This window comes from Rousettus aegyptiacus, unplaced genomic scaffold, assembly GCF_014176215.1.
Source record: "Rousettus aegyptiacus isolate mRouAeg1 unplaced genomic scaffold, mRouAeg1.p scaffold_m13_p_6, whole genome shotgun sequence".
Classification (NCBI taxonomy): domain Eukaryota; kingdom Metazoa; phylum Chordata; class Mammalia; order Chiroptera; family Pteropodidae; genus Rousettus; species Rousettus aegyptiacus.
The window spans coordinates 111,057,315-111,073,069 of record NW_023416309.1 but is presented as its reverse complement, the minus strand read 5'-3'; the positions used below and the strand labels follow the sequence as shown (position 1 = coordinate 111,073,069).

At 41.3% G+C, this 15,755-nt stretch overlaps 2 protein-coding genes across 2 annotated transcripts in view; one reads left to right on the top strand and one right to left on the bottom strand.

Moving 5' to 3' along the window:
• The first annotated feature begins 3,500 nt into the window (after positions 1-3,500).
• JPT1 (Jupiter microtubule associated homolog 1) overlaps positions 3,501-15,755 on the top strand; it is a 13,775-nt gene continuing 1,520 nt past the window's right edge. Inside the window, exons 1-4 of the mRNA XM_016132561.2 lie at positions 3,501-3,681; positions 10,496-10,638; positions 11,002-11,099; positions 11,988-12,006. Of these exons, the coding sequence (XP_015988047.1) occupies positions 3,626-3,681; positions 10,496-10,638; positions 11,002-11,099; positions 11,988-12,006 (316 nt within the window). The 5' untranslated portion in view covers positions 3,501-3,625. The remainder of the gene's footprint in view (positions 3,682-10,495; positions 10,639-11,001; positions 11,100-11,987; positions 12,007-15,755) is intronic.
• The window catches only part of ARMC7 (armadillo repeat containing 7), a 24,315-nt gene continuing 19,658 nt past the window's right edge, over positions 11,099-15,755 (bottom strand). Inside the window, exon 3 of the mRNA XM_036222426.1 lies at positions 11,099-11,637. Coding sequence (XP_036078319.1) covers positions 11,630-11,637 — 8 coding nt within the window. The 3' untranslated portion in view covers positions 11,099-11,629. The remainder of the gene's footprint in view (positions 11,638-15,755) is intronic.

The window sequence follows — 15,755 nt, the reverse complement described above, 5'->3', positions numbered from 1 at the left end:
CAGTACATATTTTTGTTTGGTTTAAATTTAATTACTACCTTGGTAGGCACAAGTGGTGAGCAACAACTTATGGATTATTCTATTTTGAGTAGTTTATACATTGCATTCTTGAATAAAACTCCACATATCCAGCAACAAACTTAAAAAGCAATGACATTTCTGTCCATATTAAAGAAAAATTATTAGAGATTTAGACATTTTCTGATATCTTTTATATAGTAGATTTCTTAAATATGTACACACATATAATAGATTTTTCACTACCTGCTTCAGAACAGTAGATTGTGTTTTCTGAGAATATCAGGCTTACAAAAACACACTGGGTAAACTGATCACTAGGCTTTCTGAATTGAATTACAAATGGATGACTAGTACTTTGAATATTGTAGGAAAGTGGCAGTGTGCGACTAAGGGAAATTGAAGAGCACTTAAGTGCTTAAAGACGAAAAGTGACATGTGTGGGTATCCACTTATTCTCCCCTTAACTATATTTAAAGAGGTGAAAATGCACATGCATGTAGGGCAGTGGTTTTGAAAACTGCATCTTATGAAACCCCGGGGTTATACAAAAGGTGCATGGAGTGGAGAGAGGCAGGCAAAGGACGGGGAGGCAGGATTTGAGGCCTGCCCAGTTTCAATCACTGTTCTTAATCTTTTATACATTTAGATTCTGCTTCATAAAGGCTTGAACAACACTGTTATTAGTCATGAGATACCTGTTAGACCATTCCTCATAAGATTTCATGTCTTCTATTTTAGATGTTTAGGTTAACCTGAGAATTTGGAACAAATTTTGTGTTGATATAGAATCCTAGATAGGTATTTAAAAAAATCACGATGGGCCTTAGTGATTTTAAAAATAGATGTTCAAATTGCCCCATCCTTTTGTATTTTATCATCCTGATCTGCGTTGATCTTTTGAACAAAATGCAATATTATTAATGACCCATTTTCAACTGAGTTGGTCATCTGGAGCAAAGGTTATGCTACAGCAGAGCTACATAGTGTATCTGTTTTACCCCAAATCTCCATCTTACAACAGCAAGTGGAGTGGAGTAATTTTAGTCAAATCTATTACAATACATGAATAAGTAAATAGCAGGGTTAGTTATTCCAGAAATTTCACTTTAAAATACAATGAATGTGCCATACAGGTCTGCTTAAAATGGCCTTAATCTGATGGCCGTTTTACATAAATTTAATCTTCTTCATAAATCAGATTAGATTAAAAGGGTCTCCTGGGACCGATTCCTTATCTTTGAAGCAAAAGTTCTCAGCCCAAGCTATATATGAGAATTACTTGTTTAAGCTAACCATGACAACCCTACCACAGAAATTTCAATTCAGGAGTAAAATCTAAACCTCACAACAACTCAATAGGTACTGTTAACCACATTTTACAGATGAGGAAACTGGGCTCGAGGGCACAAGTGACCCAGACGTGTCTTACATTGGGAGGGACGGAACCAGAGCCTTGGCTTTTTGATTTCTAGTCCAGTGCCGTGTTGCCACAGCAACCTGTCTTCTATTAGACTACAGGGGATGGAGGAAGTAAGGCAAATTAAGTACAAATTCAAAAGTTTAGGCCAAAAGGGACTTTAAAATAGTCAAGCCCAAACCCCTCATTTAACATAAAAAAAAAAAAAAAGGTTTCTTAAAAGTACATGATTATTTTATAAGTCAATAAAAATGGCTATCACTTTGATGACTTAACATATGTTGGGCCAAGTAGTTTACATTTGTTACCTCGTTTAGTCCTTGTGACTATAATAGAGTCTAGATACTATTTTATCTTTATTTTATGAAAGGGAACATGATCGGAAAAGGTTAAGAGGTGAGTTTCAAACCCCGATTTCTCCCACAAGAGCCTGAGCTAGCAACCACCATACTCCACCACCTCCTAAGCTCTATAATTTACATGATTTTTGAGGAAAGCTTGTTGCTTATCAGCTAGATTGGTCTGAAGAACCAATTCTTTTTTTTTTTTTTTTTTTTAAGGTTTTGGAAATTTAGGCCTAGCCTTTGAAAATGGAAAGATTTTAATCCAAACAAGTGGTGTGCTTCATGCTTTTGTGATAAGCTCATAAAGACATCATCTATGCCTTCTAAAAGAGAACTTATCCCTGGCTTTTCGTGAAAGCCCAAGAAAAGTGGTTAACCAAGAATGTAAACTTCTAACTGCCTGAGAGGAGGAGGCCATGCAAAGGGGAATGTAGTTCAATTTTTGAGGAAACACGAATGCCACGGAAAGGCCCCCACTTTTGTTTGCCCAAGGCTTTTCTATTATGACCTCGTAAACATTCTTGAGCCCTCCAAGTGTGTCTGCATTTGTTACAGGGATAGATTTACCCAGACAGGTGGAAGAGTCATGACTTAAGGGTTATAAACAGCTGCAAAGCTCTGGGATAGTCTTGGTAGCAAGGGAAGTGGTCATTCCCAGCAACCAGGCATTAACCAGCCTTAGAACAGGCCCTCAGATCGGAACGACTAATTTTGGTCTAGTGTATGTACCACCCATGACAGCCAAATAGTAACATTAAAATGTAAAGTGCCCAGTCGTTTTTAAAGGGATCGTCTTGGTGTGCTTTCTGTTGCTGACTCATAATTTGGCTTTGAGACTGTCAGGTTTCCAAACTAGACACAGTAGGTTATTCAATAAATGTTAGTTTGGGGCAGTAACTTTCATCCATTAAGGAGTATCTTCTTACTATCCCCATCATAAGGCAAATTAGTGTATGGCAATGACAAATCTGTCCTAAGCTGTGGGTCCCAACTTGGCCAGAGCAAGCTTTTCTTTCAGATAACCTTTCCTTTCTTCTCAGGGTCAGGAAGAAAGAAGAAAGGAAGGAAGAAGAACGGAAGGAGGAAAAGGAAGGAAGGGAAGTAAGGAATCCCTTCCTCCCTTCCTTCCCTCCTTCATTCCTTCCTTCCCTCCTTCCTTCTGTCCTTTTCTTCCTTCCTTCCTTCCCTCCTTCCTCCCTCCTTCCTCCCTCCTTCCCTCCCTCCTTCTTTCTCTTCCTTCCTCCCCTCCTTCCATTCCTCCTTTCTTCTTTTCTTCTTTTCTTTTTTATGGTGACATTGGTTAACAAAATCTAGTAAGTTTCAAGTGTACAATTTAACAGTAAAATATATATATTGCACTGTGTTTACCGTCCATAGTTAGATTTCTTTGTCACCTCATATTTGATCCCTTTTACCCCATCTATGTCAGGTAACTTTTTTAAGTGGTAGAGCATAACTTGTACCCAGCGCGGGGCAGATTTGTCCTTTGTCCAATCATCTCTGAGATTTTTTTGCGGGGAGGGGGAACTTCCCTAGATCTTTCCTGACCAGGAAGCGGGCGGGTTTGGGGTGAGCAGGGGCTACCGCAGCCAGTCTTGACGCAGCACTATGTTTGGCACTCCAAGGAACCAATAGGAACGGAGATAGCTATTTGAATCGGCCAATGCCGGCAGGGTGGGGGCGGGGTTTGAGAGCTCTATAAAAGCGGCGGCCGGCCAGCTAAGCGGCGGTGGAGGCTCCTGCAGCGGTGGCTGGTGGTTGTGTGAGGATCGGCTCTGAGCCCCTCGGACTCGACCCTTTCAGCGCTCTGCTCCTGCGCCAACCTACCTCGCTCCTAGGCGCCATGACCACCACCACCACCTTCAAGGGCGTCGATCCCAACAGCAGGAATAGCTCCCGGTGAGGCGGCGGAGCCGGGCCCTCACCGCGCGGGGCTCGGGGTCGGGAGGGCCGCTGCCCGGCGGGGCCACGCGGGCTGGGCAGCCGGTCGTTGGCAGCAACCTGCCCTGAGCGCCGCGCTTGCGTCCGGACGGGCGGCGGTGCTCGGCCGCCGGCGCCGCCTTTGTGCCGCCCGGCGATGCCCGCACGCCGGCCCCGCCCGATTCCCGCTCCTCTCCCATTCATTTCTGCCTTGGAGCTGGGAGCCGGGAGGGCCGGGGCCGCTCGCCCTGACAGCGCGGCGGGCTTTCACTTGGGACACGCCGAGAGGGTTCGCGCTCTCGTTTCTGTGCGGCCGGCCCGGCCTGGGTGTGGTGGTCCTGGCCTCCGGGTGCCGGGGCCGCCCCCGGGGCGCCTCGGTTGGGCCCCATTGTCCCACCCCCGGGCCACGCGCTCCTGTCACTTGCCCGGAGCAGGTGGCAGCCGTGCGACCGACGTGATGGTCAGATTCCGCGGCCGCAGCGATCGAGTCCGACGGGCTCCCCTCTGAGGAGCCCACCGGGGCCCGTCTGGCAGGTGGCATTTGTGGTCGGGCAGGGCGAGTCACCGCGACCCCGCACCCCTTTCCAGGACCCTACCGTCAGCCCTCTGCGAAGTGCCTCCCCTCTGCTAACAAAGGAAAGACCCCCGCTCCTTCCCCTCCCGCGCGCACCTCCGAACGGGAGGGGGGCTGCGCGCGTCCGAGCGGGTTTTCTGCGCTCAAACCTTCGGACCTCGGTCCCTGCATCCCACCTCTTTCGCTTCCCCCTTTCATGTTTGTGAAATGAGTTCATCCCTGGCCCTGGTTCCCTTGCTGGAATTGGTTTCCTGTTTTTGGGCGGGGCCGAAGACATCCATTGTCTCTTCCGGGCTATGTCCACCTGGGAAGCCGGTGCCTTTCGGGCCACTCAAGCCACTGGAAGGGGACACTGGGCATGGTGTTGGGACTGGGACCCTTTTCCAAGCCCTTGCCTAACTTGAGGGAAGGGTTCGGATGCGGTGGAACATGTCCACATTGTCTTGTCTCATTGCTCACTGCTCCTTTAAGGTGGGGTACAGGCATCTCTGGGACCCTTGCTCAAGGCTTGGAGGAAGCTTAGGTTCCAGTTTTTCTGGGCACTGATTATGACCTGCTGTCCTATGTGGCCAGCCTTGGGGGTCCTGAGCAAGTGGCACAAAGGGAGCCATTTTGTGGGGCTTAAGAAGACAGCTGTGAAATAAGCAGTGTCTCAAAGGGGTTGGACAACTTGAGGACAAAAGCAGGCCTCAGCGGTGAGCCTTAGGAGGGACCTTTGGAAATGACATTTCTTTTCAACGCGTTCCTTTCTCTTTCATTAACAATGTAGAAGAGAACAGGAAAGATTTAAAAAAATTAGTGGTTACTGGGCAGATGGGTAGCATAGACCTACAAAAATACTGAAGAGGGTCACTCCCTCTTCTGTTGTCATCCTTCCAATGACATCATTTTTTTTTTTTTTCAGAGGACTCTGGACCAAATTGAACCTAGGTCTTTTGTGTCGTGGGGTCAACTTTCCGTGGGTCAGAATGTAGTGGCTGGAATGTTAATGTGTAAAAATCTGAGGTTTTTATTAGGGTTGAGTGCGATTTAGTGCTTCATGATGAATTTCAGTAACCTGGTCAAATGAATCCTTACGCTAGTTTTTCAATATGTATATTTGAAATGTGAGACACATGCTTTTTGGTTTTGCACAATAAGCGCTTTAATTTACCTTTTGTCATCAGTTCTTCTCCAATATTGTGATCTCAAGACTGTAGCATTGTCCTTTTATTTCCTTCCTACCTTTCCATCTTCTGTAATCTTACTTAAATCTCCTAAACTTCTTTTCTCCAGTAATAGTCTCCTGGCTCCATAAACATGTTATGAATTTAGTCTGCTAGGAAATGATCTGCAAAAATCACATGAGTACTCTGTGCTTTAAAGAGAGAAGAAAAAAAAAATTGTTTAAAATTGCTATCTGCAGATCATGGAGACGTTTTTGTTGAATCTCAAATATGTAATCCTGATTTAGTTATCTTGTGTGTAGTTCAGAAAGAATAGTAGGATCTGAAAAAGTAAAACTGATATAATTTCTGTCTTATGATCCAAATCCTTTGTTTGGGGATGTCTGGCTGTTGCAGATGGGCTGACGTCATTGGAGTATTACCTGCTATTGCAAGGGGGAACGGAGAGCTTTAAAAAGTTGAGCTGGTCAGAGCTTTGACTTTTTTTTTTTAAGGTAGTGTTTGGGTACTAGTGTCTTTTTTCTTTTTTTAAGGCCAAAAAATATTTCCCAGCCCATTGGCGTTCTGAAGATTTTCGTCTGGCTAAAATAATTCATGAGAGTTTAATTGTGATGGTAAGGAAAACCAGTCTAATCTCTAGGAGTGAAAGGGATGGCAGTGAACATCCAAGTTAACTTGGAAGATAATAAATATTTCAAGTGTGTTTGTTGATTTGGGGTACAAGTGATAAAAACTTAGTTGCTTTAAACTTTAACATGAGAAAAGCCTATTAAGAATTTATAATGCACCTTTAATTATGATTTAAACAATTTAAGCTAACCTAAAATTATCTATATTAAATGTATGCCTGAACACATTTATCCTCATATAGTGAATTTAAGTGGATATTTACTATCTTAGACTTAAAAAAAAAAAAAGTAGGGTTTTGAATGTTTGACATATTATAAAAGAACACTATGGTCTTCCCCCTGGGGGTAAAGGCAAAACAGTGACATTTTCAATTAGTGTAGATTGAGTACTGAATTTTACTATGAGCAGACACAAATAATAGATTTAGAAGACACTAGAGGACCTATGTAAGAAAAAAAAAGACAGTCTAAGATTAGAAAACAAGAAAACTAATCAAAACACCAACTATGGAGGCTTGTGGTTTAAGAGAATAGTGGCCCTGTGTGGTCACCCTACTCGAATGCACCCTGAGTACTTGTTATGTGCCTGCCAGGACCTGGGGACTTGGGTTTCGGTCCCTGTCTAACGTTAACGTTAACTAAAGTTGGGCAGTTTAACTGGAACCTGTTGTGGCCTGACTTTGCTCTCTTAAGAATTAGTCTGTTGAACTAACTGTTAGATGGAGCAGAGCCCAGCACACTACCACTCGAGGGCCCAACCCAGCATTTTATAAGTGGTTGGGAAAAAAGAAAAAAAAGATTATTTCATGTCTTGTGAAAACAACATGAAAATCAAATCTCAGTGTCCATAAACAACGTTTTATTGGAACACAGCCATATTCCTTTTCGTGTTTCTTGGCTGCCTTCGTGCTATGTGATGGAGTTAAATAGTTGCGGGAGTCTGCATGACCCACAAGCCACACATAGTTACTATCTGGCCCTTCATACAGAGCTGTTGCCCAGGAGAGGATCTCTAACATCCTTTCCTTTTGGGTCCCACCTGTTATTTGTTGAGGTCGTGGAGGAGGTGAAGGTCTGAGTCATGGGCTGCATGTTGGAGTCCCAGAGGGCAGGGCGGAGAGGCTCTTGGCAGGAGGACAGGATGAAGTACGGATTAAATCCCAGGTGGAAATAAGCCAGGATGGTGTGTGTGTGGACAGCGAGGAAAGTGGTCTGACTGGATTGACTGGTGAAGAAGATGGTAGATGCGGTTGAGAAGATGCTATATTGGTAGCTGGCAAAGTTTGTCCGATTTCCTTTGGTTCTGCCTAGGCTCAACCAAACCTTGCATCTGCTGGCTTATGGGGAGGAAGAGTAAGACAGGGCAGGGGAGCCCCCTAGAAAGGACACAGGACAGGGCAGATCACCCCTTGGGCAGGAAGGGGCAGTGTTAGGGAGCTCCCTGAAGCCAGGATGCCAGCCTTGCACCCAAAGGAGCAGAGGAGCCAGGATTTCTGTCTATAGAGATACAAGTGGACGCAGATGCCCACAAATGATCACATATAATGGCCAGTGAGAAAAGGAATATTGTCAAAAGAAAAGTTGTCGGGGAATTTGGGAACCCAGAAGTGGTCTCCAAGAGAATTTTAGACTGATAGCAATACAGAAAAATACAAAGTGTTTTTGAAGAATGACATTGAAATTCACCAGAAATCCCTGGGATAACCCGTGGTACAAGTGCTTTCAGACATTTATGTTTAGTTATGATTATCGTAGCTAGGACACATGATTGCCATATTCTAGTTACTGTTCTAAGTAAAGTTATCTATGATATTTTTATAATAGTCTTATAAGGCAGCTACTATTCTCTTGTTATAGAAGAGGAAACCAAAGTAGAGAGAGGTTAAGCAGCTTACCTATGGTCACACAGCTAGACAAGTGTGTATCTCTATACATATCATTTTATATAACATGTAATCAGCCTTATATTTATTCTCCAACCTTTCTTATTCACTGTTTTAGGTAACTTTACATCTACTAATAATGGTAAATCTCTCTATATATAGTTTTCTGTTGTATGAATAAACTTCGATAACCCCCTACTAAGGGATAATTAGGGTATTTCCAATTTTTTACAGTTTAACCTATTTACAGGAGTATCCTTATTGTCTCTTAGGATAATTTTTCTGGTTTATATACGTAGGATAATTTCTGGAAGTAGAAATGCTGATTCTGTGAAATGCAGACTTAAGCATTTGATACATATTATCAAAATGTTCTTTAGAAAATTGGCATTTTTTTATCTTTACCAGTCTAATAAGCAAAAACAAAAAAACAAAAAAAAACAAAAAAAAACAAACCCTGTCATTTTGTTTTAAATTTCATTTCTTTGCTAGTGAGGTTGAATAATTTTTAAAGTTTAGAAGCTATCCATATTTTTTAATTGCCTGTTAGCATTTTTTGTCCATTTTCTCCCGATTATTTTCATTATTTTAAAAAGCAGTCCATATTCGAGTGATATTATCCTTTGTCAAATATGTTTATTTTTGCCAAGTTTAATCTGTCCACCTTTTCATGGCTTCTGGCTTTCATCTTATGCTTAGAAAGTCCTTTTTTTTTTTTCAAGACTAGGACACATTTGTTCATATTTTCTTCTGATATTTTTGTTTTGATCTCTAAATTAAAATATTTGATGTAGCTGGAACTTACTTTGATAAGCGAAGGGAGTTAGGGATATATATTTTGTTTGTTTACTCAAAATGACTAGCCAGTTAACCCGATGCAATTTCCCTCCTAATCTAAGTATTCCATTGGCAGTCTTTATGAGAGAGAGCTCTTTATCTTGACAGACTTCCGAGAAGAAACTGAGCAACCCCTCATCGTAGTAGAAATTGTTAACAGATTCTCTCAGTGAGTGATAGAACATTTTCATTAATTAGATTTGAGCAACTCAGTTGACAGGCTTGATCTCATGGCTATATAGAACATTGGCAAATACACATTCTTTTCAAGCACATGTAGAAGGTTTACCAAATTGAGCAGATATTAAACCAGAAGGCCCATCTCATCAAATTTCAGACGATTCATATCATAAGACTGTGTTGCCTATTAAAATTAAAAGCTAGAAATCAAATTAGATCCCTATATTTGGAAACTTACAAATGCACTTCTAAATAATTTATGGGTCAAAGAAGAAAATAAAGGAAATGCGAAAATATTTAGAATGGAACCTGAATATATTTAGAATATATTTAGAGAATATTTAGAATCAAAACCAGAGACTGCCTTTAGAGAGGGCATTTAGAAGAGAATTTATACCATAAGTTTTTAAATTTTCCTTTATTTTCTAATATAAGGAGCTGAGTTTACAAGTGACAACTATTTATTTGGAAACTTGGATGAAATGGACATATTCCTAGAAAAATGTTTCTTATTCAAACTGACTTTAGAAACCAGACGACACCTCTCTTTAATAGAGGAATCGAATCAGTAGTTATAAAAGTCTTCTCAAACCATCTCCATTTTCTGTGTTTTGAGTGGTGACAGGACAAGTTAAATTGAGTTTTTCCATGGAGGGAACAAATCGGTCAGTTTGTGGCAGGAAGATTTGGAAACATGAAAGTACTTATCGGACAAAGTACTTGGTGTACAAAGGTCCGTGGGCGTAGATCATGCCACGGAATTGTACACTAATTTCTCATTGACTTCCACCTTGTGGGTGAGTCACTCGTGTTCATCAGCGAGAATAGTGAGGTACAAGTATATAAACAGGGCTTGTCCATGACGTTGAGATAGGAGAGGTTCTTTGTTATCAGCTTTTATGGCGTTTCTAAATTGGTCCAGTTAACTTTTATATGTATATTCTTTCTTTCTTTCTTTCTTTCTTTTCTTTCTTTCTTTCTTTCTTTCTTTCTTTCTTTCTTTCTTTCTTTCTTTCTTTCTTTCTTTCTTTCTTTCTTTTCCTTCCTTCCTTCCTTCCTTCCTTCCTTCCTTCCTTCCTTCCTTCCTTCCTTCCTTCCTTCCTTCCTTCCTTTCTTCCTTTCTTGTTGAAAATAAAAATGGAAATGCGTTTTGAATAAATAACAAGATATGCTCTAAATTTCTTTACACGTCTACCCCGCTAAGCCCAGTAGGCAAGGTCCGTTAAGGCTTCTGCCATTTCCTAAAAGGGGATGCCAGCCAGGCTTGTGTTATTGATGACTTTCAGGCTGTTTCAGCTGCCTCGTGTGATGGACAACCTCTTACAAATATTATAAAGCGGCATTTTGTATCTTAACATCCAGTGTTGAATTTATACCCTGATGGAATCAGTTCCTCTTTTCCATTAGCAGCTCTCTTGTGGAAGGTAAGGGGAATGAATGGGCGAAGGAAATGGAATGAAAGGTGTTTGAAAACATTTATGCCAAGAAACCTTTGATCTGAAATCGTTTCACCATTTTTCCTAGGGTTTTGCGGCCTCCGGGTGGCGGATCCAATTTTTCATTAGGCTTTGATGAACCAACGGAACAACCTGTGAGGAAGAATAAAATGGCCTCTAGCATCTTTGGGACATCTGAGGAAAATCCCCCTTCTTGGGCCAAGTCTGCAGGTACTGCTTTTATGTCTGTGATCCCTGGTCAGAGGGACAGGCCCAGCATGAACAACTTGTTTTGTGCTGATGAGCAAAATCTAGCTCAGTCGTAATGAGATAAACAACAGTTCAAGCTTATCGCTAGAGGAAAGACTGGGACTAAGAAACAGGGAATACTGAGAGTGTGTGTGATGGATCAGAATAAAGAGTGGTGTCAGATGGGGTTATTCAGTCCCTCTGTAGAATTTTTAAGTCATCACTTACTCTCCCTAACACTGCTCATTTTGTAATATGAGACTAGAACATACATACCACTCACCGAAAAAGTGTTTGCTCCAGGTCTTCCCATTGTATTCCTCAAGAAAGTATATTTCGATTCAGGTGCCAAGTCTAGTGGTGGCAGAGAAGATTCTGAGTCATCTGGACCCCGGAGAAGGAACTCTTCCGAAGGGAACTCTGGAGACTTCTTAGATCTGAAGGTCAGTGTGACAGCATGGGGAAAAGACAGGCTTTGAGGGTAATTCGGTTTAGAAATCAGATTCCCATCTGTCATACTAAGAGCTTCAGTTCTGGCACGAGAGTTTTACGTAGAGGTGATGGAGAAAAGGACTGGGATGTATTGGTGATGGAAGATTGGTAACTGAAGAAAGGGAAGTCAGGAAGTGAGCTAACGTGACCTTGGTCTGTTCTGGTATCTCTTCCACCGTTAGCATTGGCCTTTATCCTTTAGTATTGATTTTAGGGACTTCTGGATCACGCTCTCTTCCTGTGTATCTCATAGTAGCATTTCTGGGTTCAGAGACTGTTAGAATTGTAAGCAAATGTTTCCCAGTCCTTTTGAGCTGAACTCCAGGAGACTGCAGCACCCCTGCCTCCACCAGGCTCCTGATGTGTCTTAGAAAGCCTGGCAGGATGTCCTCCTGAGTAGGGACCTCAGCGCACATGGAGGCATCAGCCATCAAAGTGTGTGGAGCCTTGTAGAAGGGGCTCTGGAATTGCTAGATGCCCTTCAAACCCCTAGACAAGGAGAAAGGGAAGATGGAAGGATAGATTTACTAGTTTCCCATTCTGATAAAAGATCCTCTGAAATGCTAATTGATATTAGGCCATCAAGATGTTAAGGTTTTTGGGGTTTGGGGTATGTTATTAGCACTGGAGCAATTTGTCCAGCAGCATTTTTGTGTAGCGTTGTCTCTGGTTGATTAAAGGTTGTTTATTGTTAATGCAGCCTGACCCTGAACTTGACCGCATTGGAATGAAAACATTTGATTTCAAACAGATAGTAGCCTCTCTGAACTGTGACTGCTTTATTTGAGTGTTGCAAAGTTAAAACCTGAGGTAAAATTTTAATGTCTTTTCTTTTCCAGGGAGAAGGTGACATTCATGGTGAGTACTTCAGAAGGCCAGATATCTGGTTCTGTAAATGGTTTTAGAATAGATTGGAACTTTGATTCAGTCATGTCTGGGGGAAAGAGACTGACTGGGAAGTGAAACCTAGCTTAGCCCAAGTGGAGGGGAAAGAGAAAAGAAACTGGAAAGTTAGCAAACATGGTCACATTTGGTATCAGCCAGCAGTGAGAGCAATGCTAGAAATGTACGAGAAAGGGAAAAAAAAATTCTTTACAAATACAAATGTATGTGCATTAATGAGGCTGCTATTTTTTACACTAAGGGGAGCTTTTTAGGAAACGACTCTGGCAGCTCAGCCTTGGCCTACGGCACTGAATTATAAAGAGTTTGATTTTATCCTGAGGTGCTTGCTCATTCATCAAGACAGTGGTAACCTGTGATCTTATAAACGATGATTTAGGGGGCAGATGTAAACTTTCACTTAGCATCTCTGTGACCAGTTATATGTGGCAATGAGCTGTCAGCATTTATTTACTTCAAGTCTTTGAAGTATTGATTGGCATTTCCTTAACAAGTGCCAGAGACTTGCTGATGAGCCTAATGAAAGGTCGACGCGTGTCAGGCAGCAGCAGTCAGGCTAAAGTTGACCGGGTGAGATACAGCAGACACACAGGGCCCCGTGGTACAGAAGTCACTTCCTCGGGGCCTTTTCCTACAGTTTGTGATGCGGTCTTTTGGGGAAACAAATGTTTAAGGACCACATTCCTCTTCTGTCCCCTCAAACAGTATTTCTTGATGGGCATGTGGGAAGAAAACCCTCTGAACCTTTGTAAGCGTAACCCGAGTTCTACCTCGTTGGGCAAATTACTTTTTCATTGGACTGAAGATAAATTTGTTATTGTTTGTGTCCAATTTGTTCTGTTCTGGAGATAGCAAATCTTCTGGGCTTTTCAGTTCTTCTGCTCTTCATATTCTGAAATCCATTGGCAGACCTTGTTTAGCCAGAATCAACTAATCTTTATTCACTAATTTTGGCCAGTGGATATACTTAAGAATTTGAGGAGCCTGGAGAGATGTATGTGGGCGGCCTGATGAAGTTATATATATATATATATATATATATATATATATATATATATATATATATAAAAATGTGTCATTTGTCCTGCTGAATTATTAATAATCCACCCCCCTTGCACACCCCCGACTGCTCCATTTGTTATAGATGCTTCAGGTAAATAGCACATTGAACTGTACAGTATGACAAGCCCTTTTTTTTAATGGTTGTCAGTTTTGCCACGTGATTATTCTGTGTTCCTGCCTGCTGCTACTTTTAGTTCATTTATCATAAAATGACAAGGGGCCTAATAATTCAGGAGTCGTCTGGTGGAGCAGAGGTCCAGCCTAGTGCTGTTGCCAAGTTTACTTGAAAGTGAACCTCCTCTGCTCTGTTTAAATACAACAGGTTTTGTTTGGATGTAAGGAAAATAGCCTTCATCTTCTGGGTAAACACAGGACTAGCTACAGGGAGGACTTTGGAAAACTTTAAGAGGAAGAAGGTCCAGGAGATTTAGGTAGATGTCTTTCTCTGCCTTCAGGCAAGTTAGATGGTCTGCTACATTTTCTTGCTGTTCTAATTCTTTGATCTTACAAAGATCATTTTTTCATGAATCATTTTTTCTAGTCTGACAGAGGTGTCTGTTCAGGTAACTTACTGATGCTCAAAGAAGGAAGACAAGTTAGGAGTATTTAAGATGGATATTATGATAGAAGCATTTTTGTTTAAAGCCTTTTTGTTATTATTATAAGTTTCTAAGTCCTCGATTCTGTACTAATCTCATTGCAGACAAATGAGATGGACTAACAAACAAACCTACATCTTTTCTGGCTGGAGTATTTATTTCTGACAAGTGTGCATTGAAAATAATAAGGTCTACTGTTTATTTCTCAATATGTGCTGCTACTGCTTTTTTGGTATGTTGTTACCTAGTTGCGAAACACAAAACAGTTCCATTAATAATAAAAGACATGTATAAGATTGGTGGAAATGAACTTGATTTGTCTAAAAATCACTTTATGGAAATAAACTGCCGTGGTGGAGCTGTAAGATCATTTTGTGTCCTTTAGAAGTAGTCATTAACTGCTTGGTCCAGACAGACGGTGGAAAAATTCAGTCAGGGCTTGTACAGCCGTGAGGCCCGGTCCTAGCAGCAGCAAAGAAGCAGCTTGCGTTGATAAACTGGCTCCGGCCGAGTTCATGGTCTGTAGTCATCTATCTTGGACGGTTTTAAAATACGAATTTTTTGGTGGTGATTTGTATTTGCAGTGAATTGGACATATTTTCCTAGGTTATTTAAGGGACGTTTATTGTAGGGCTTGGGCACTTCATGTTGATGCATGTGATCCTGTTTCTCGTGTAACAAGAATGTAGCAACAGGAAACTGATGCTACAAGCTTTGGTTCAAAACCGAGGGCTGTCATTTTGCAAAGTGTCATACTAGATTTTTACTAGTAGTTGAATATAGTATAGAACATTATATGTGTCATAAGTTAACTTCTATAGAATGTTCCAAAAATTCATAAAATGCAATGTTAAAAGCAGTAATAGATTTCTGAGATTTTGTTGTGTCTCTGATCTTCTAAGACCTCTTCCCCTTCGGACTTCTCAGTTTCAGTTGGCTAAATCAGAACTTGGTAGAAGTGGTTGTAGGAACATGAACTTTTAATGTCTATTCTCTGAGGAACTTAAAGAAACTATATATATATATATATTTTTTTTTTCCCCCTGAAATTCGAACTTTTCATTGGTGTCCAGTAGGAGTCCATAGGAAGTTCTTACATCGCATATATCATAACCAGTATTCTGGCTTCCCTGCTTCCAGGGTTTTGGAACTCCCAAACTAGGGGAAGGAATGAACATCTATAGTAGGTTTTCTCCCAAGTCTTACATGCAAAAGGTGCCTCTGTGTGTGTGTTATTATCTCTAAGGCAGGTATTAGAATAGGCAGCTGAGTTTAATTTGATGGTTTAACATTGAAATGAGACCTGGCAATTTTTAGAAAATTAAGTCTAACACGCCTTAAAACTAGTAAATCTTTCATAAAATCCCCTTTCACAGAAAATACTTTTGAGTTTTTTCTCTTGCAGTTACTCTTGATTTTGAATCAATGACTTTTCTAAGTTTGGAAACTCCTGGTTAAGAATATATGTTTGTTGGGAGTTTCCCAAATCAGCTAGTGAATCAATCAAGCAGTATCTAAGATACTGGATCAATGACTCAAGTCTTAAGAATTAAAGACTTGAGTGTGGACAGTACCCAGTTAATAGAGGTGGGAGTGACTTGACTCATGGAGATGTCATTATAATCAGAAGGGGGAAAGGAAGACTCTTTAATAAATGACGGTGGTACAACTGGCTGGCTGTGTAGCTAAAATGAACCTCACCTAGTAGTCGTGGACATGGGACATAAGACAAGAATGCAGTAACATTCTTCACCCATATTAAAATGAGGTGGTTATCAGGTGGTGGCTATGCAAAATGTAAGGGGCGCAAACTCTGACACGGGCTGTGGGGGAGAACGTGGCACAGCCACTTGGGACGGCGGCGTGTAGTCTGTTCAAATTGAAGACGAGGCGCGTACACCTGCGTTACCGAGGGCATGTCTTCAGTGCATGTGCATTACAGCTTTGTTTGCAGTGGCTGGGTTGGTTCTAATTCGTTGGTATCAGAAGATTGGACAAATATATACAAATTATATATACACCAGAAAATAATTAAGCAAGGCG